Raw genomic sequence first — 20,160 nt, 5'->3', positions numbered from 1 at the left:
AACAAACACCCTCTCAGGCACTTGCACTGCCTCATACACTGTAAAACACAAGAAATGTGATTTGGGGATATTTTTACACACATAATAATGCAAATACAGCTTCCTCTGGCATCTGGAAATCTATTGTACACTTAACAGTAGATCAATAAAGTTGCACTCGAAGATGACGTAATTTTATGGCGTGGCTCCATTCCAACAGTCATCTTCAGCTAATGCAAGGTGCAGAACAGCTTTGAGTAAATAGGTACTATTCCCTCACTTACAACATAATTAGGTAGCAATAATGTGTAATGTTGGTACAATATATGCTGAAAGTGGAGCTGCTGAGGCGGCATTTTATTGCATTTTTGACTGTAAACATCAAATTCTTTGAGTGACATTTTTACATTATATATTTTATGTACTGTTTAGATGATTGGCATAGTGTGTGGTGTTTTTCCTCAAACTATAAACAAGACTCTTCTCACAGAGGCTGTATTCAGATCTTGGTTTAATCAAGGAAACAAAAAATGTTACACAATAGTTTGCCTAACCTCAGTCTTTCCCATGTGGATCAATAAAACTCATCTGAGCATCAGAGCCCATTGACACAATGGAAAACAACATATCCTACAAATCACACCCACAGTCAGCCTGAAGATAAAAAGATTAAGAGAAAGTTAAATTAATTACCCAATCAAACTTTGTATTTAGAACTAAGCCTATTCATTTTTCACAATTCCTGTATAAGGAAGCTCTTGGGTAGGCCGCTAATAAACTTGGACTATTGCCCTAATACCTTATTTTCCAGTAGCTGTTTCCTTGTCTTGAAAATGACGACATCCTCTCGCGCGCACACACACTTTCGCACGCACATTTACGCGCACGCGGCGGCAGTACCCCGCCCCGGTCCCGCCCCGGTCCCGCCCATGAAGACGCCCGGCCAGACCCTGTGGAGGAGCGGATCATGTGACAGCGCAAGCACCACCAGCAGAAGTCTTTACAACCGAGTCCGGAGGCGCACACACCGACAGACACACGCGCGCGCGGACTGAGAGCCCGTTTCGAAACTTGGGGAACTTTTCCATCGATCAGCGGACCGGCTTGTTTTCGTTACCCACATGTGGAGCAGCCTCTTTCTCACCGGAGTTTGTATTTCAACTTAAACTTTTTTTTTTTTTAAGCTCATAAGGAGATCATCCTCAAAATTGATATACCACCTGAAAAGTGAGTCTCTGTGAAAATACGTTTACTTTTAGAGTCATCAATAGCGCAAATTGCAAAGTGCGTTTACAGATGTGTTTGTGTTGGTTGGCAAAGTCTACTGAGGAGAGAGTCTATAAATGACAAGCTGGGTCTGTTCCTAATAAGTTAATGATGCTTTTAATTAATTGCGGACCTAATGACTTAAACGTGGATTTATTGTCTTCAAGTGCGTGGCATCTGTGTCTATACTTGGGACGCTCGTTTTACAAATTGGCGGGGTTTGTTAAAATCTGAGGGGACTGATATTGAACTGATGTAATCCTATAGTGAGCTATATAAGGAAACACATGGCTGTTTATAGCGTGTACAGCCTTTTACAGGGCATGTAGGGATAGACTGTAAAAAGTGGAAGACACAACTTTTATTCTTTGATTTTAATGCTCTTTGACATGATTCTTTATGGAGTAAATTATAGCCTGTGTATTATTATACCTTTTTATGATAGTTATAGACTGTATTTTCCTATAGCCCTTTTATTATAGGTAATATATAAGTCTAGAATATTTGTGTAGCTCCTTATGACAACATTTGACAACAGTTGCTTATTTCAAGTGAGTTTTTTATTATTTGTCAGGCTTCTATTTTTTACACTTTAATCACTTCTGTGTGTCTGGATCAATAATGGGGAAAAAGCGGTCAATTGTTGAACTTGTGACTTTGATTTAAAGTCTCATTCTCCTCTATCTCGTCTATTGTGATGGCGAGACAGTTGAGGTTTGTCTGTGTGACAGCTGTGTTGGTCTGATATTAGCCAGGCGTTCAGATCGTCACACCTGATCTCTCTCTCATTCTCTGTATCTCTCTCTCTCCCTACATCCTCTACCATCCACACGTCTTTTCTTTCTCTTCTCCTCTCCTGTCTCTCTCCTGTTTCCTGTGCTTTGTTTCAAGGCTGAGGCTTGCGTCACACATTCCACTTGGCATATGAAGCCCTTATCCTGTTTAGAAGTTGCAGCAGCAGCGGCGGGGAGAGAGCGAACGGGACCAGTACAGAGGGAGGAGGAGAGAGAAACAGTGAGAGAGAGAGAGGAGGAGATGTGTGGACGTGGGGGGTGGATGCCAGGAATGGAGTTTTTTTTTTTTTTTTTTTTTGTACTTTTACTGTAATAAAAAACAACGGTACTGTGAATGATCTTAGCTCTTGTGAATGTGTTTAGATCTCCCATAAAAAGACACACTACACACCTTCTCCAGCTCTTACGCCTCTCTGCTTGAATCAACACGATGATGTTATCTGCTAGAACAAAATGCACGGCGTGTATACTCATTCACACACAGCTCAAAGGGCATGTCTACAGGAACATTAGGGCTAAACATTAATCTTTTGGATGCTGCTGGGAAGTTTGGTGAGCCCTCTATATGGGACACAGTGGATGTCTATGGGCTTTTTTACATTTGAATTGATACCACAGGATTGAACCTCTGCATGCGACTACTCCCCACTGCTCCGTAGCCCCCTCCCCTACTTTGAGGTTCATTGAAGTTTTCTCATATTTTGGTCAAAACCCACTCGGCTTTTCTTCCCCGTTTCTGTGTCTGTCTTGTTCTTTCCACTTCCATTTTGACATAGTTTGGTCAGAGAGGGGTTGTTTTCTTTGCCTCTCATTCTTTGGCACGGGGAGGTGTAGTGTATAGAGAGAGAATGGTAGAAAAGGAGAAAGAGAGAGAGAGTAAGAAGGGGTGGGGGGTATTGGGGTCGGACAGGAAACCACAGGCCCCCTGCAGCAGCACCCCTCGTTTGGCTCCACTCTTCAGCCCTCCTCCTCCTCCTCTTTCTCCTTCCCCTTCTTTACACCCCCCGACCCATCACACAGTGTGGAAATAATAACAGTCAGACTCCAACTCCAAGAGCTTCCGCTGCTCTCTCTCTCTCTCCCCTCTCCCCTCTTCTCTTGTTCTCCAAAACGCAGTCTGGAAAATCTCAAAGCTCTCCAGTCTCTTCCTAAGCCAATGTGTGTGCTTGTCACTTTTCAGAGCCCTGTGTCAACCCCTAGACAAGATTGTACCCGTGTTTAAGTGTGATGATAGGTCCTGCTTCCTCTCCCCCCCGGATGCCCCCCCAAGTGAGGTCACATGCTATGTACTGTATTCATGTGTATTGGGGAGGAGTGTGCTTTTGCTCTGTGTAGCTTAGGCACTTTGGGGAATTCAGAGGGGGCTTAAGAGGGGTTTATAAGTGAAAGTGAAGAGAAAGTTAGAGTTTATGTCAGAGCAGAGGACACATTTTTAAGGAAAGGAAATGAGCTAAGAGTTGTGGAAGTATTCATTCGGGTCTAAAAGGGTAGTTACGAGCTAATTTGGGTTATTAGCTCTATTAGTCGCGTAATTACAGTTTCCACATTGCGAAATGCTATATCTAGATAACTTAAAATGACGTAAATCGAGCACATTTTACTTTATTTGAGAAGATTCAACCTGACAAGTAAAATTATCTGTGCGTGTTTTTTCTTAATTCGAGCAACATTACATTTTGTTTCTCATTTTAAGTGCAAAGAGTTGTTGTAGCAAGATGTATTTTCATAATTTAAGTACAAAAATCTTGCTCCAGTGGTAGAACATTTTACTTGTCAAGTGAAATCTACTCTAATCATTTACTCAGGTAATCTTAACTTGGCTAGATTTGAGTTTTTGCAATGCAGTAATGGCCAAATCACTGCTTTCCTTTCTAAAGTGCTTTAATTTTAAAACAATATGAGGTCCACAGGCGATCGAACATGTCCGGCATCATGGCAACAGGACCGGGGGTAGATTTGAAAACCTTAAAGAGTGTGTGCGTTCCATCTTGTTCTTGGACAAAGCTGTTGTCTGGAGGTTTAGGTTCTCTCTCTGGTGATCTCATCATCTCCAGCCCCCTGTGTGTGTGAGTGAGTGTGTGTGTGTGTGTGCATCTGTATGAACTTCTTCCTTCTATGATTTAGTGCATGTATTCTGTTGAGCTAGCAGAAACTTTTGCATGTGCGTGTGGTTAGCCAGTAGCCAGAACTAACTCCAAGCCACAATATTTTCCCAGTTCACTCGTGTTTTATATGATGTATTCTACACAAGCTGGGTGTTGCAAGGAAGCATGAGAATGAGTGATAGCCACAGCTGAGAGAAAGAGGGGGAGATGGAGATGATTTCGACGAAGAGGAGAGCTGTGTTTGTGGAGTGGGTTGGGGTTGAGCACACAGTAGCTCCTCTGACCTAAAAGGACAATATTTGCAGACCACACTTGACATGCATAAATACACACACCCACATGGACAGGGCCAGAGGACAGACTACTCTTCAGCCACTCAGGTAGGCTACTTATTGACCAAAGGGAACAGTGAGCTCTGGATCTGATAAGCTACACAAGCGGGGTTTGTTGGTGTGTAAATAAAGTAACGCAAAGCCTAGGCGTGAGACGACTTGAAATTTGGGTCACGATTATCAAAATTACCAAAAAAATTACGATTAACGATAATATCACAATCATTGTTAAAGTTGCTGATTGTTTAAAAATATTATGGATATGAATAATTATAATTTTTATATCATGAATCAGTTCCATATTTAAACATTTGTTATAGGATTGTACTTTGTTATAACTGAAAACAACAATGACCTAAAAGAAAACATCAGAGATAAGTAGCTTTTTCTGCACTTTCTGGTAATAATATAATATTATCTCTCTTGGCAATTCTCACAATTATATAAAACGTTCACAAACGATTATTGTTTTCCCTTTTTATCATGATAAACAATATTATTGTTCATTGTCCCATACCTGTTCATTGTTATTGTAATATCAAGGAGAAAGCAATGACTAAGGAGAGATATAGTTTTGTTTTCTGTGTAATTGCAGTAGCCACCTAGTGCCTCCGCTCAATGTCATTTCTCTCCAGTGACTAAGTCAGGAATCGAAAAACACTAAATGGTTTGCAAGAAGTGGAAGTGCGAGTCCGGGCACCAGCCAGTCAGCGCAGAGCCATATATTCTGTGTTTGCAACGATTCGAAAGATCAAGGATTTAAAGCTGGAACAAAGAGAATGTTTGGTGAATTTTATCAAGGGGAAAGACATTATTGCCCTTCTTCCTACGGGATTTGGGAAAAGCTTAATATACCAGTTACTCCTGTTAGCGGCGCATTCCATACATCACGACCAAATAGCAGCGACTGGTTAAATAAAAAAAAGTACCCTCATACCGTCAGGCAAACGAATCCTAATGCGGCGAGGTCAGACGGTTTCTACCAGGTGAAACCGGCTGATGAATCAGGCTAGTAACTTATATAAATATGCAAGATTTGTCAAAAAATGTAAACCCAGATACTAGTTGATACTAAAACTAGTTGACATTAATTTGAGCTGGTATTGACACTATAAATTGTCTATAAAATTGTCTTTTTCAGAAGTAGTATGACCACAATTAAAGAAACAGTAATTCTCTTTAGAAAATGTCATTATGGTGTATATAATCTGGAGTTATCTGTAGGCGACCAGTATATCAGTGCTTTGTGTGTTAGAGTTTTCCTTTTTAAAGAGTTTTTCCTGGCTTAAATAGTTGAAATGTGACATGCAAAGATGCCTCTGTAAATGCCACAAGATAGCAATAGTAAATTAAACTTTTATCACTGTCTGTAAATGATGCTTTATTTATTATTTTTGTGGCTTCCAAACTTTTAGAATACAAACCTGAATTTGACCTAAAAGTACTCTATGAGTTCATGGTGATAATTTGAGATGAGGACGGCCGGTGGTATTAACAGGAACATCGGTGTTGATAACTGGAGTATCGCTGTTTTACCGGGGAAACAGAGACACGTGAATCGAACCAGTTTTGGTTCGTTTGCCGGTGTGAACGCGGACCACACTGGAGTGTATTTGCTACATAATAACAATTTTATTGCCTGGTGCGAACCAAATAATCGAACTAGCGGTGTGAAAACGACCTAAGCATGCATTTTCTTAGTCCTGTGATGGACTCCGCAGTAAATATGTGAGGTTTCAGAATGAGTCTTTAGCGCTGCGGCTAGGACATTGGAGAGTGGTTAGCACTTCTGCCTCAAAGAAAAACGGTTTGAATTCTGGACCACAAGGATGGTCTCTTATGTGAGCTCCATTTCCTGTACCTCTATAAACATGAGCAATAAGGAGCCATATCTTTATCTTGATCATTTTAGACTCACAGCTCCACTCATGCACAAACAAAGAGTATGTCAATCCAGTTTGCCGCTACTCCTTTAATCTATAAGGGGATTGGTATGTTCAGTACATACATTACAAGAGTACTTTGAGTTTGTGACTAATAATGCCACCAAGAATACCATTACCAAAAGTGATAGCCTTGTAATGAGATGTTATATTCTACAAACATTAGTAAAAGCTCAACAAAACCCACAAGGATAATATAAATGTACTGATCTTACTTCATAATTGAACAAATTTCTTCCTTTGTTTCATGTGTTACAGTTTTGATGACCATGACTGTGTAGCTATATGCAGCAGGGGGTGAAGCTTATCAATTATCTGAAATTAATAACATTTTAATATAGATCATTTTGATTTGCCAATGATATATTTACAACTTTTTATTCCAAATGTCAGTTATATCATGTGGTTTATAGAGTTCAGACTATGGAGGAGAAAAAATATCAGAAAAAAAATGAAAAACGTGTATTTTTTTATGTCCAGAAGATTAATATTGATCAATATGAATAGTATAGTATATATATATATATATATATATATATATATATATATATATAGTATAGTATGAGATATATTGCGATTCTCCATACGGAATTACTGCTAACAGCCAAAAAATAATGAGATCAGAGCAGATAGCCAAATATGATCAGTAGTACATGTTCTATCTTTTGGTTTTGTTGTGGTCATAGTGTTTTGCTGGTTGATATTAACTTCTTGCATTGTCTATTGTGTCCTTGTTTGGACATTTGCGAGGTGTGAGTCAGAGCAGTGTCAGGACCCACTTCTCAATAACAGCACTTTCTTGTTTAAATATAAACATAGGGTTCACAAAAGGTTTAGGGACTTCCACAATGACTTTTCAAACATACTTCTTAGATATTCCTGGAACTATAGGAAAAACACCATCCCCTTTTCCTGCTATCTGCATTTTGTAATGTGTTTGCACGCCTCATACCTGTGTCTAAGCATAGTACAATAGAACAACTGTTTGACCTCTGACTGAACCTGAGCACAATACAAGCCCAGATTAGAAAAACACTCCCTTAAAATCTTGCGCACACACCATTCTCACCCAACGGCTTTCTTTTTTTTTTGTTTCTGTGAAGCGCGTTGAAAGGGCGAGGCTGCAGTCAGGTTCACACCCTTCCTGACCCACCAAAACCTCCCCTCTTCCGCTCCCCCATTGGCCGGTCCCGCATCTGGAGCAAACTGTGTTCTTGCTCATTTGTTAATAATTAAAGGCTCAGTGCGGAGCGTGGACTTTAATCAGGCCTCTTGCACACACATGCACGCTCTCTCTCTCTCTCTCCCTTGGGGTACATTCTTCTGACAGTTCATCTCGCCTCATTGGTCTGGTGAACACTCACACAATCATGCTCATAAACAATACACGGACACCACAGCTGCACCTGGCCACAAGCGAGGAAACTGGAACCGCTTTGAAAATTATACCATTTTTCTTTTCTTTACTAAGGCTGTGTCAGTGTGATTTAAGCCTCTTTCTAATTGAAATTTCTGACATATTTGGAGCTGGCTGCTTTGCATGTTACCAAGTTTTTTGAAACTTGCTGTTATTTAACCCCATGAAACTCAAAGGTGCCTTGTGTAACTTATGTTATGATGTTATTCCTTTGTCTAGAATGTTTCACAGTGTGATATTAAATCTTTCTATCCTCATGGAGACCAAACCAGACCAAGTTACAGGTCATGTCTGTGGAGAGGAGACCCCGCTTTTAGTCAAAGTGCTTGTTTTTCTTTGTATTTTTGAGCTCTAAAACCACCTGTAATGGAAAAAAATCTAAGTTAGATCTGTTTAAAGTCATGCTGTGGAACATTTCCCGTAGAGCAGTGACACATCTGTAGAAAAAAGTTACATAGTGCACCTTTAAAATAACACGTTTACTTCCTTCTGTTGTAATTTCAGGCATGATGACAAACTGTCCTGTTATTGTTGGTAAAGATGATTGATAGATTAACAGGTGTTTTCAGGCTTAGAGAGGGAGGAGTGAGTTCATAAAACCTGACAAGAATATTTTACAACTCAATCTGTAATTTAATGAATGTGATGCGTCACCTGAAACTGTTCTCTACAAAATTGACCCATATATATGTAGGTTGGGCAATATTTGGAATTTTTACTGTTTAAATCTCCAGTAGCTAAACAAAAAACACTTTATTTTAACACTTTAGTGTGAAACTACACTGCTCTCTTAAAGGTTTGTGGTAAAAAATTAAAATAAAAATGGCTGTGGTTGAGTTTGTAGTAAATTTAAATGACATAATTTGGGGAAAACAATCACAACTGGCTCTACATATCGGGCCACAAATATTAGCAGAACTTATCTCTGAGTTGAAAAAATTCATATCAGTTGATTTCTATTACTCTGTAATAAGCTTCTTTTTTTTTTTTTTTTTGATAAATATTTGAATCAGTTGCTCTGCTCTTTTGTTTTGTGTTGTTTGAGATCCTGTGACTAACCTGGCATTTCCATGTGTTTTGCAGGTTCTTGGGTTATGCAGCCATGCTGATGTATGATTATCCTCTGAAAACAGACATGGAGACGGTAAGGCACGTGTGTTTGTATAACTGCAGCTTTAGTATGTGTGTGTCCTAATCATGCCCGGACATGTTTTTGAAGACACACTACTCTGACCCTCATACACACACCTACTACTCACCACTTCAGATACTACGTGTCTAGACGGACTGGTTCCCACATACAGCCTCTTCCTGGACAAACAGGCTGCTGCTGCATTTGCATACAATGGATACAGTCTACCAGGCAGCCGTCTAATGTACACACACATTCATATACTGTACTCCAAGGGCTGATGCGTTTGATTTGACTAACAGAAACTTACAGAAACCACAACCAAGAATGAGCAGTTAGAACTACTTTGTCTATACAAACATCTCCTGTAAAAACAATTACTAAAAAGGCTGAAGAATGCCTTTAGTAATACCTCTAAGATGTTTTGTTTTGTTTGATATTCACAAGTATGTTGGGTCTATTCCTGTCACAATAACAGTTTTTGAAGTACAATATATTGGTGAAGTAAATATACATGACAAATCTTGAATGTTGTTTTTGTGCCTCTGACACAAAAACTCAAGAGCAGATTTAAACCACAAAAACTATTCTAAATGTAGAATATTGTAAAAAAAAAATAAAAAAAATTATGAGTTGCAATAACTAAACAGCAGAATGAAACACTTTAGTACTTAGTTTGCATCTGTAATGAGTCATAGAAGTCATTTATCATCTTATATAGTCAAAAAATAACCATAAATTCCCCAGTAGTGAAAGAGAAAATGTACACATGATCACATAATAAATATTAATCCCAAAAATATACTATTCTAGCTTTCATATATCGAACGATAAGTCTATATAGTAATTATCATGACAGGCCTAGTTGTGTCATTTCCAAAAGACTTGTTTGTTGTGACAGTTCTTCCTTGTTTTTAATTGTTAAGCGGATATTTCTAATGTTCTTCTTCCTTCCCCCCTCTCTCTCTCTCCTGTAGTCATTCTACTCGCCATATTCAGAGACATACAGAGTGATCCTGCCCTCCTCCCATCTGTACACGTCCCCTCTGCCTGCCTTCCCCTCACCCAACGCCCCAGTCAGCACCCAGAACACCAACACCGCCCAGATGGAGCCCGTAGATCTGTCCGTCACCAAACGCTCCTCCACGGCCTCCTCCGCCTCCTCCTTATCCCCACCGTGCTCCTCATCCCCGGTATCCTCACGTAGCTCTCCCTCTCCTCGCTGCTCGCCTCTCCGCTCCTCGCCACCTCACCTGCCCCCCCACACGCCCACACTCTCCTACCCCGCCATGGTAGCCCCCCTCCTCAGTGGCGGTCAGGGGGTCATCCAGCCTGGGGTCATGGTGTCTCCGGTCATGCTGCCCCTGTCTGTTCTTCTGCCCCCACCGCTCCACCTGCACCAGCCCATAATGATCAGCCCGCCCCTCGCTGCAGAAGAAGAGCACCATCGTAGCACCAGAGACCAAACAGGTGAGGTCGTATGTCATGTTTGCGCTGTGAAAACAAAAATGGAAAAAACAGGATGTGCGAATGTAGGAGTTTTGTGGAAGGAATGTGTTATCGTCTAGGGCTGTTTCCTTTATAAACAATTTGATTTGATTTAATTGTTCCCTTTATATAAAATTCAGAAGTGATATTACCATTATATTCCCTGTACTTAGAGTTAGACTTACTTCTTTTTATGAGGCCATAGAGGTCACTGCTGAATCAAGCAGATTAAAATACATATACAAAGTTACAAAAATAAGACTTCTGTAAGTGTATATGCAGTAGTTATTATCAAAATATTGCACTACACAATGATCAAATCCAGAAGACAATAGAGAGCGACAAACCTCCGTCCAAACTTGAGACGATCAAACCACAGCTGCTAATTTGGATCACGTGTCTCTCAAATGCGAAAACATCTCGTCTCCAAAATTCTTGTAACATTCAGAACTAAATATTTAACTTCTTTTATCTGACATGAATAATAAGTTGGTGCTTCGATTGTTGATTCTGCAAAAATCCACGCTGTTTATTAGTCCTTTGTCCACGTGTCAATCACAACCTCTGAAATCAGGGAGACAGGACACAGCTCCACATCCATTCTTTGTAAAAATTTTGTCAAAGCGTGTGGTTCTGGCTGGTCAGGTAAATCAAAATATACAACACAATTCGACATGAACTCACTCTAGCATTTATTCTGATTGTATTAATAGTTTACAGTTGGCAAGTGAAACATCAGATCCTGTATCTCACAAAAGAGAATAGCAGAGATTAAAAGATCACGTTCACATGCATGAGTTAAATTTAACACAACTCTATAAATAACTTTATGACGCAGTAGAAAGTCAATTTGCATGATTAAAGGTCCTATACTACACAAAATTGACTCTTGTGAGCTTTAAGCAAGGTTAGAATGTTGATACCTTGTCAAAAACATACCTGGAGTTGTGTTTAATTTCATTCACGCATGTTTGAATGATCCTTTATTATTAGTCTGTCTGCATTTTCAAAGCTCAAAATGCTCTGTTCCACCTTGTGATGTCATGTAGTGATAGTTTTCAAGTTAATTATATCAAAATTATTAGCCAAATTATTCTAGTGAAGGTGTATAGGCTTTAAAAACACATTGTGAATGAAACAAAACACAACTCCAGTATGTTTGTGATGAGAGAACATTAACACGTAGATCAGAAATTAGCATAATATGGACCCTTTAATAAAAACATTTCTTTACTTTATCACTGACTAGTTGAAATGTATGGCATTTTCAGCCCATTTTAAGAAGCCCCTGGAGCTGCGGGGAGATGCCTCTGAGTTGCATAAGCCAATCAAAACGGAGCCTCGCCCAGAGATAAGCCATGACCCCATCAGCGGACATGAGAAGAAACCACCGTCCCTCCGGATACCACACGAGTACGAGTGAGTTACAGACACTAACTAACCCTGTCATGATAACAAAATTTGAAGCACGATATATTGTTACAGAGATATACTGCGATAAGTGATAATATTGAAACTGCTTTATGCCACTGACACAATGACAATAATGCAGGATAATTCCAGTAAAGACACTCTCATTGAAAGGCCTGAGCTGCTACAAATAAATAGCACAGAGAATCAATAATTAGCCATAAAAGTTAGTTATTCTTTCTTTATCCTAATATTATCTTATTATTATTATTATTATTTTCTTTGTTAAAGAACATACACACAAACAACAACAACACACAGGCTGTCAGACGAGATTAAATAAAAGGACAAGCAAGAAACAACAAAACAACTGACAATAATCAAGTATAAAGTATAATAGTCGACAGTCAAGATCCAATATGTATGTGCCGTTTATCAATTTGTGGTGATAAAAGATAGTTATTTAAACCTCTATAGCTCAAATCTTACTGCATTACAACAAAAATACCCCAAATCTTCCCCGTTTTGACAAAGAAAATGTACACACGATCAAATATATAGTTTCAGTTTCCATATGTTGAATGCCAAGTTGTTATACTAATTATCGTGACAGGCTTAACATTGACTCACCTTTTTAAACAAGTTTCCTTTCGAGTGTTATTTTAACCTGATAACATGTCCTCATCATGAGCAAAAAAATGCAACCGTAACTGTAAGTGGAAGTAAAAACGTAACAGCTACAGGAACAACATGAAAGGGTTGTCCACGTGGGGTGTGTCAGATTCCTTCATTCCTCTGTGGCGTCTTTTACTTTGATTTCTTGTCATGTCCATCAGTCACCCGTCTCAAGGCTCTGCTCCTTATCTCCAGCGCCGTTATTGGAAGACATATGTTCATTCTGTTTCGAGGAACTACAACAAATTGTCATCATCTTTTATTTTAGGAGTGTTATCAATTTAATTAAAGGTTATATATTACACAAAATTGACTCCTGTGAGGTTTAAGCCATGTTAAAATGTTGTTACCTCCTCAAAAACGTACCTGGAGTTACAACACGTTTGACTAATCCTGCATTATTAGTCTGTCCATCTCTGAAGCTCCACATCTACCTTTTACCTTTTGTTCAGAAGAGATTTGCAATTCCAGGGTTTAAATCATCCAAATGATTCTAGTGAAGATGTATGGAGTTTAAAAACACAGTAGAGCACTTCCTGTATTACCATATAACATCACAAGTTGGGACAGAGTGTTTTCCGTTTTAGAGAAGAACTCAGGAAAAATGCAGGATTTGTGTGTTAAACATGTGTGAATGAAACAAAACCCAACCCCAGGGATGTTTTTAATGACGAAACATTATAATATAGGTCAGAAAATTGTAAAATATGGGCTTTTTAAACAATGAAGAAGCAATTTGATATAGTTTGAGCATCAGATAAAAATCAGCTAATATGTGTCGTAAAGTCAAAACATTCTTTAACCTGGCTCCTACCCTTCTCAGTCCTCTATTCATGTCTTCCTGTCTCTCCCCCTCTTCTCCTTTGTGCTGCTGGCCTGCGGCTAAAGCAGTCTTTCCTATAGAAGAAATAATTGTAGGTTATGTTAAACTTGCAATAGTTAGAGAATGTTGCCACTGCCTGCATTGTGTAGACTGATCTCAGTTGCCATGACAAACTGTAGTTGTTGTCAGCCTGCCAACTCTAAAATAATTGGGCCCTTCAGTAGGAGTGGGTGTGTCCCGAGTTGTCATCACTTCTTTCTGAAAACACACTCACACATGAACACACTGTAAATGGACTGCATGTACTGTGTGTTATGCCTCGGAATTACAGGGTCACTTACGATTCGATACGATACTCCATACATGGCTCCCGATACGATATTATCTACATACTATAAAACCACCTGTGATTTCATTTATGTAAGGTAGAGCTGTTTAAAGTCATACTGTGGAACATTCTAGGCAGAGAAATGACATATCCGTAGGAACAAGCAAATGACGGACCCCAAACCAAAAAGTTATGTAGTGTATTTCAAAGTTAATATGAAATACATTGTTTTTAATCATCAAAACAGTGAATATATCAAGTGTATTGCATAAACAAGTTTCCCTCCAGTAAATAAGCAGCAAAACTGTAGTAAGGTCACACAAAAAAATGCTAAAAGAAATGAAAAAAAATATATATATATCGATACAGCAGCCCATGATAACAATACTGGATCACCAAATCACAATTTATATATATTTTTTCTCTTTGTTATTATATTATATTATCATGTGCAAGCTACTGTGTGCAAATGATTTCCCTTGTGAATCAATAAAGCTTATATCAATATATCAGTACTTTTGCACATCCCTACTGTGTATAATAGTAAATAGGCCAACAGAGTCCTCCCTGCCTGTAAAATCACGGGCCTGACATGAGCAGTAGTGTGTAGTTGGAGATTTTCTGCACATTCCTTTACGCAGAGTTGATCTGTGTTGGATTCATATTTCAACACTTGACACCTGCTCTCAACTGCCACTTACTCACGCCCCGACACTCAAGCTGTAATGATAGCGTAGACTGACAATTCCTTTTTTGTTTGTTTTGGCTCTTTTTAAGTCTCTTTTGTAGTTGCTTTGCTGGTGCGTGTCTCCACCGTTCCTTCCGAGCATATTATAGAGTCGGGTTAATTGCCAAAGCTCCAAACAATGTCCATACAGGAAACGTTAAACTCCATGGTTTGGCTGCTGTCCATTACAAACAGAGCAAATAACTACACAGACAACAAGACAAACATACGCTACTCTTTTTCTTAAAGATACACTTGTGGAACTTTTTGGTAGGGCGTCCATCACCTGCTTCTTTCAATGGATATGTCATTGCTCTGCCTGAAATGTTCCACAGTATGACATTAAACACTTCTACCTTACATTTATTCAATTACAGGTAGTTTTATAGCTCAAAAAAAGTAGAAAATCAGGCATTCTCCACAGGTCTGACTTGTAACTTGGTCTGGTTTTGTTTCCATGGACACAGAAAGGTTTAATACCGTACTGTGAAACATTTCAGACAAAGCAAAAGAATCAAAGAAAAGTATTTGATGAACCCTCCACCAGAAAAGTTGCAACTTAAACTGGCAGTTCTTATGACATTAGTGAGAATCTGTAGCTAAATCAAACATCCACATTTTCATATATCAGAGATGTTTATGGAAAGCTACTTCATATCTTCATATCTGTTGCTAATGTTTTGTGTTTTTTTGCTGTGTGTTTTAGGGTGAACAGTCCTTCAGTCATAGTCCATTCACGCACACAGCATCCTCTTCCTCCTGATTCGCCAGACTCACTCAAAAAGCGCCGGATTCACCGCTGTGACTTCTCGGGCTGTAATAAAGTCTACACCAAAAGCTCCCACCTCAAAGCTCACCGCCGAACCCACACAGGTACAGTCACGATGATGGATGAAGATGACGATTTTATCAATCAAACTTCATGTTCAGACTTCTAATTCAGTCAAAATGTTTTGTTTACAGGGGAAAAGCCATATAAGTGCATGTGGGAGGGCTGCACGTGGAAGTTTGCCCGGTCTGATGAGCTCACGAGGCATTTCCGCAAACACACAGGAGTCAAACCTTTCCAGTGTCCAGACTGTGAGCGCAGTTTCTCCCGCTCCGATCACTTAGCTTTGCACAAGAAGCGGCACCTGTCATTGTGAGACTGTTCAGTGGTGGACTGCAGCTTTTTGGGATGGGGTAAACTTTGGGAATGCACAGGGCCATGAAAGTGTTTCTCAGGGTGGAAGCTCTTTCGCCTCATACATATATATATATATATATATATATATATATATATATATATATATATATATATATATATATATATATATATATATATATATATATATATATATATATATATATATATATATATATATATATATATATATATATATATATATATATATATATATATATATATATATATATATATATATATATATATATATATATATATTATACCTAAATCCTCAGATCTTCTACCAGCTCAGCAGAGAAGAGGTCAGTTTTGCAGGGTGTCAGCGTCTCAGCTGGTTTGAAGGTGCTGCGCCCTTGTGGCCATAGAACCAAACTGCAAATTTAAACTTTCCTAAACAAACCAGTGTGCCAAAGCTTTTAACACTTTCACATCACTTTCATATCCTGTTATATATGCAGTAATAATGGACACATGAACATACAGTATGCTAGCTATCATAATGTGAAACTTCAGGAAGCTCTTCTGAATGTAGGTTGCCATTTGCTTTGCTAACTTTGTTGTTGACCTCCACACACCTCATCTGCCTCTAAATCTACGTCATGAAGTAACTTTAGAAGACAGGTAGCCACACTCACATGTCACATCACAGAGTACATGCACTTATCAAAAGAGGTAGCCTTGTTTTTATGCTTTGGTGATAGAACAGGGGATTCTGCGTCTTATCAATGTAGATTTGAAGTGTTTTTGTCTTTTTTGTTTTTCACAAATGTGAAATTTGAAAACATATGCACAGGGGCATTATTATTGTGAGTAAAGATACCACTTGGTTGGATCAAGGGTAGAACGTAGAAGCAATGAAATGTGTTATGTATCATCATGCACCACAGTTATATATCTTTGTTTGTGTTTGTTTTTAACACCTTGGTAGCCGTTTTGTCACCTTTGTATGATGAGGCGAGTTCGAAACAAGAAAAAGGTGGTCTTGGTTTCTGCCCTCTTAAAATATTAACAAATGCTTTATATTTAAATGTTGCCAGTCGCCATATGGTTCTAATAATTTTCTTACTTGGTCTAGCACAGGGGTCTTCAACCTTTTTCCTCCAGTGAGCTCCCTTTACAAAAATGAAAATGCCAGAGAGATCATTTTAGCGGTTGCAAGAAATTGAGTAAATATAATAGCCACGGCAACCCTTAAATGGAGAACAGTTAGATACCTGTGAAACAAACCATTTTATCCATTTATAGTGAGCAATCATCAAAATTATACTTTTACAATGACCATAGACATTTAATTAATGACATTTTAGTTATTCAGCACAATGTATATTATTCAGAAATGTATTATTCAATAATTTGAAGGGGGTGGAAGGTTACTGGTGGCTCCTGTGCTACAGGTAGGAGACCCCTGGCCTAACAGATACATGGAATTGTGTTTCACTCTGTTTTCACAGCTTCTGGAGATCAAAATATTTGTATTTAACGCTTCTTTGTACACAACTCCAATGTGCACTTTATATTCACAAACATTCCCAAAAGCATATCTGTGAATTTTCATCATGCTCTGCTGGTCACTTTGATCAGAACCATTCAAGGTGTCATTGGTTATATTCAGTGTAATTCTCCTCTTGGCACCTGCATGACACTTCACACTATCATGTGCAGACCTGGCTGCCTTGGATCCAGAATACACACCTCTTCAATGCTTTAAAAGGAAGTGATATCAGTCTGTATGAAAAGTACCGAGAGATATCATTCTGGATCTGCCAGGCAACATGGTGCCTGCACGCAGAATGTATTGGCACAAAAGATCCGTATCTTTCCTGAATTACCTTTGCTTGTGTATGTTTTGTATCTCTGCAAATATAAGTTTGTAATATATACAGTATATTTTATATTTGATTATTAGACTGAAAGGGTAATTAAAGGTTTTTACTAAGCATGGTTTTGATATTCATATAATAATAAATATACATTTCTACTTGTGTATTTTAATCTATGTTGGAAATTCAAAGGGAACATATAAAACTGTGAACATATACTGTACAGGTCTATCTGCAATGTTGCATTTATTTTAAAAATATTAATGCCACTTAAATAAAAATAAAATATTATTTTAAAAAACTGTGTACAGTAACCCTCTTCCTGGTTTTGTAGTAAAGTAAGTTTTCTATATAAATCTATATATATTCTATAAAAAATATGAATAGAATATAATATCTATAATGCTAAAATATATCATCGATAGATGGTGCATGACTCCAAAACCAGAACAGTGACGAATCGTGAATTTGGGAAATTATACTATTTATTCTTGTACTAAACACAGGATTATGGCAAAAACATGGGCTCGTCCGGGATTTGAACCCGGGACCTCTCGCACCCTAAGCGAGAATCATACCCCTAGACCAACGAGCCACTGACGTAGAAATTGACCATGTATATCTCTTAAATAATAACTATAAAGTACAAAATATTTTTTTTTGTTGTAAATGTTGTCATTTTCTTTTTGGTTAGTAACACATTCCACACAAAATGCTGAGATCTAAGCTTTAGTTAGTCCAACACACGAGATAAGCAGCGAGCAATGCATTGGCAAACTAAAACAAGGGTCAGTTCCAATGGCCTATATATTTTTTAACCAAAACAGTACCTTATCCTATGCTCTATGCTATGATTAGTTTGATTTATGTATAGTTAATTCCCCTTTTATCCCTCTGAGTCGGTCCTCGTCACAGATTTCTGAGTCATCTTGTCGCGCTTTGCTCTTTGGCGCAGCCCAGAGGCCGAGCTCCGCGCGCCGCCGCGCACTGACGCTGCCGACGTGGCGGACACTGACCGGGGTGGAAAAGTAGAAAACTTCTCCGCTGTCTGTGCTGCTCTGGTGCTGCTGAACACGGTGAGCTGCACTTTATAACTACTGCTCATTTGGCTTTCCAGATGTACTCTTTTCGTTGTTGAAAGCCACAAAGGCACAGTTTAATTACTTTGTAGAGCTGTCTAATAAATACAGAGCTACAACAATTCTTGTCTGTGACAGGCGATAGTGTTGGGATTGAACAGGGCTTTGTTGACCAGCTGTATGAGTAGCCTATGTGATGTCATGAAGCAGGAATATGGGAATACACTCCCTAATAATACATTACACGATTAACTGGCGTGCATGGACAAGTTTTTAAAGAATAGGCTTTCATAAACATGATCAACTTTCACCCCGTTGAGTCGCCTTTTGCCGTGAAGCAAAATAATGGATGAATGCAATCTATGAATATAGCCAATTATTAAGAATACTGTTTTTGTTTTGTTTTTTTAACCACATTTATGCGTTAAGTCAACAAACAATCAGCAGATAAACTGAACGGAAATATTTAGTGTTGCATGACAGCGTGACAGTTCTTTTGGGTGCAATTGCAGGAGCTGAACGGTAGGTGGCAGTGTTGGTCAATAATTAATAGTCTTAATTTTTGTAAACGGATGGATTTGTTTGATAATTACCTCCGCCAAGGAGGTTATGTTTTTGCCGGCGTTTGTCTGTTTGTTTGTTTGTTTGTTTGTCTGTTAGCAACATAACTCAAAAAGTTATGGACTGATTTTGATGAAATTTTCAGGATTTGTTGGAAATGTGAAAAGGAAGAACTGATTTCATTTTGGGGGTGATCCGGAAGAAATCCTGGATTCTGGATCCCTTTGAAATTTTAGTTAACTTTGTGGTAAATGGGGCCAAAAATTTAGTTTCTCAATATCTCGGTTAATTATTGACCAAACCCCATGAAATTTGACTCAGGGATGGACAATGGGATCCTCTTTCATATTCCAAAGGCTGATCCGTATCTGATCCAGAAGACTGATTTTATCGCAATTTATATAAAAAATGTGGGTAGTCCTTGGCGGAGGTCTGCGCTCTCTGAGTGCTTTTCTAGTTTAATATAAAATAACCCTTTCTGGATATAGGAATGTATTTATTGTTGTTGATATATTAGATTACAAAAGTGTACCTTCTACAGATCACCATGTCCCAGACTCCTTCCCTTGAAGAAGACCCCTCCTCAGACACAGAGGCCCCTGATCAGGAGCCCATGTCCACTCAGGAGGTCCCAGATGTGTCCACTGAAGCTGCTTCAACACTGGAGAACTTTGAGCATCCACAGTCCACAGAGGAAACTACAAGTGACAATAGTGCAAAGGCTGACACAGCAACTGTATCGGAGCAGTCAGAGCGTGTAGCTGGAGAACAGGAGGTCATTTGTGATCAGCCTGTGAGTCTGGGGCCGGACACAGAGGAGGAAGTGGAGGTTGGATACTAACAATGCTTTCTTCCACAAATCTACAAATGCATGAAATATTGTGTAGAAGTATTTTAATGATGTATATTTCCTCTGATTAATAATTACCTAATTTTAAGTTTTTTTTTAAATACAAAATAAAATCACTAAAATTTTTTGTGTGTATTTTTCTTTTTTAGGAGCAGAGGTCAGCTCAGGAGACAGATAAAAGTTGGGTAGGCTGGAGTTCATGGGGAAAATCAATTCTGTCGAGTGCAACCTCCACTGTGGGTATG

The 20,160-nt window shown here is 38.7% G+C and overlaps 2 protein-coding genes and 1 non-coding gene across 3 annotated transcripts; 2 read left to right on the top strand and 1 right to left on the bottom strand.

Moving 5' to 3' along the window:
* The first annotated feature begins 963 nt into the window (after nucleotides 1-963).
* klf3 (Kruppel-like factor 3 (basic)) lies at nucleotides 964-15,668 on the top strand. Its single transcript, XM_020930584.2, has 6 exons — nucleotides 964-1,206; nucleotides 8,920-8,980; nucleotides 9,946-10,438; nucleotides 11,728-11,875; nucleotides 15,126-15,292; nucleotides 15,383-15,668. The coding sequence occupies exons 2-6, from the start codon at nucleotides 8,939-8,941 to the stop codon at nucleotides 15,562-15,564; spliced, it is 1,032 nt and encodes a 343-aa protein (XP_020786243.1). The 5' UTR covers nucleotides 964-1,206; nucleotides 8,920-8,938; the 3' UTR covers nucleotides 15,565-15,668.
* Nucleotides 15,669-17,948: 2,280 nt separating this feature from the next.
* trnap-agg (transfer RNA proline (anticodon AGG)) lies at nucleotides 17,949-18,020 on the bottom strand. Its single transcript has one exon. It is a non-coding gene; the product is annotated as a tRNA-Pro (tRNA).
* A 339-nt stretch (nucleotides 18,021-18,359) lies between these two features.
* On the top strand, nucleotides 18,360-20,151 carry LOC129407349 (protein Noxp20-like; the record flags this gene model as incomplete). The annotated part of the gene is made up of 3 exons (XM_055148128.1): nucleotides 18,360-18,501; nucleotides 19,607-19,894; nucleotides 20,065-20,151. Coding segments are annotated over exons 2-3 (369 nt in total), but the record flags the coding sequence as incomplete, so codon positions are not given.
* Nucleotides 20,152-20,160: the final 9 nt, after the last annotated feature.

The sequence above is a fragment of the Boleophthalmus pectinirostris genome, unplaced genomic scaffold (genome assembly GCF_026225935.1).
Source record: "Boleophthalmus pectinirostris isolate CB_2022bp ecotype Guang Dong unplaced genomic scaffold, ASM2622593v1 HiC_scaffold_924, whole genome shotgun sequence".
Classification (NCBI taxonomy): domain Eukaryota; kingdom Metazoa; phylum Chordata; class Actinopteri; order Gobiiformes; family Gobiidae; genus Boleophthalmus; species Boleophthalmus pectinirostris.
The sequence above is the reverse complement of the archived record's forward strand: the minus strand, read 5'-3'. Positions and strand labels throughout refer to the sequence as shown.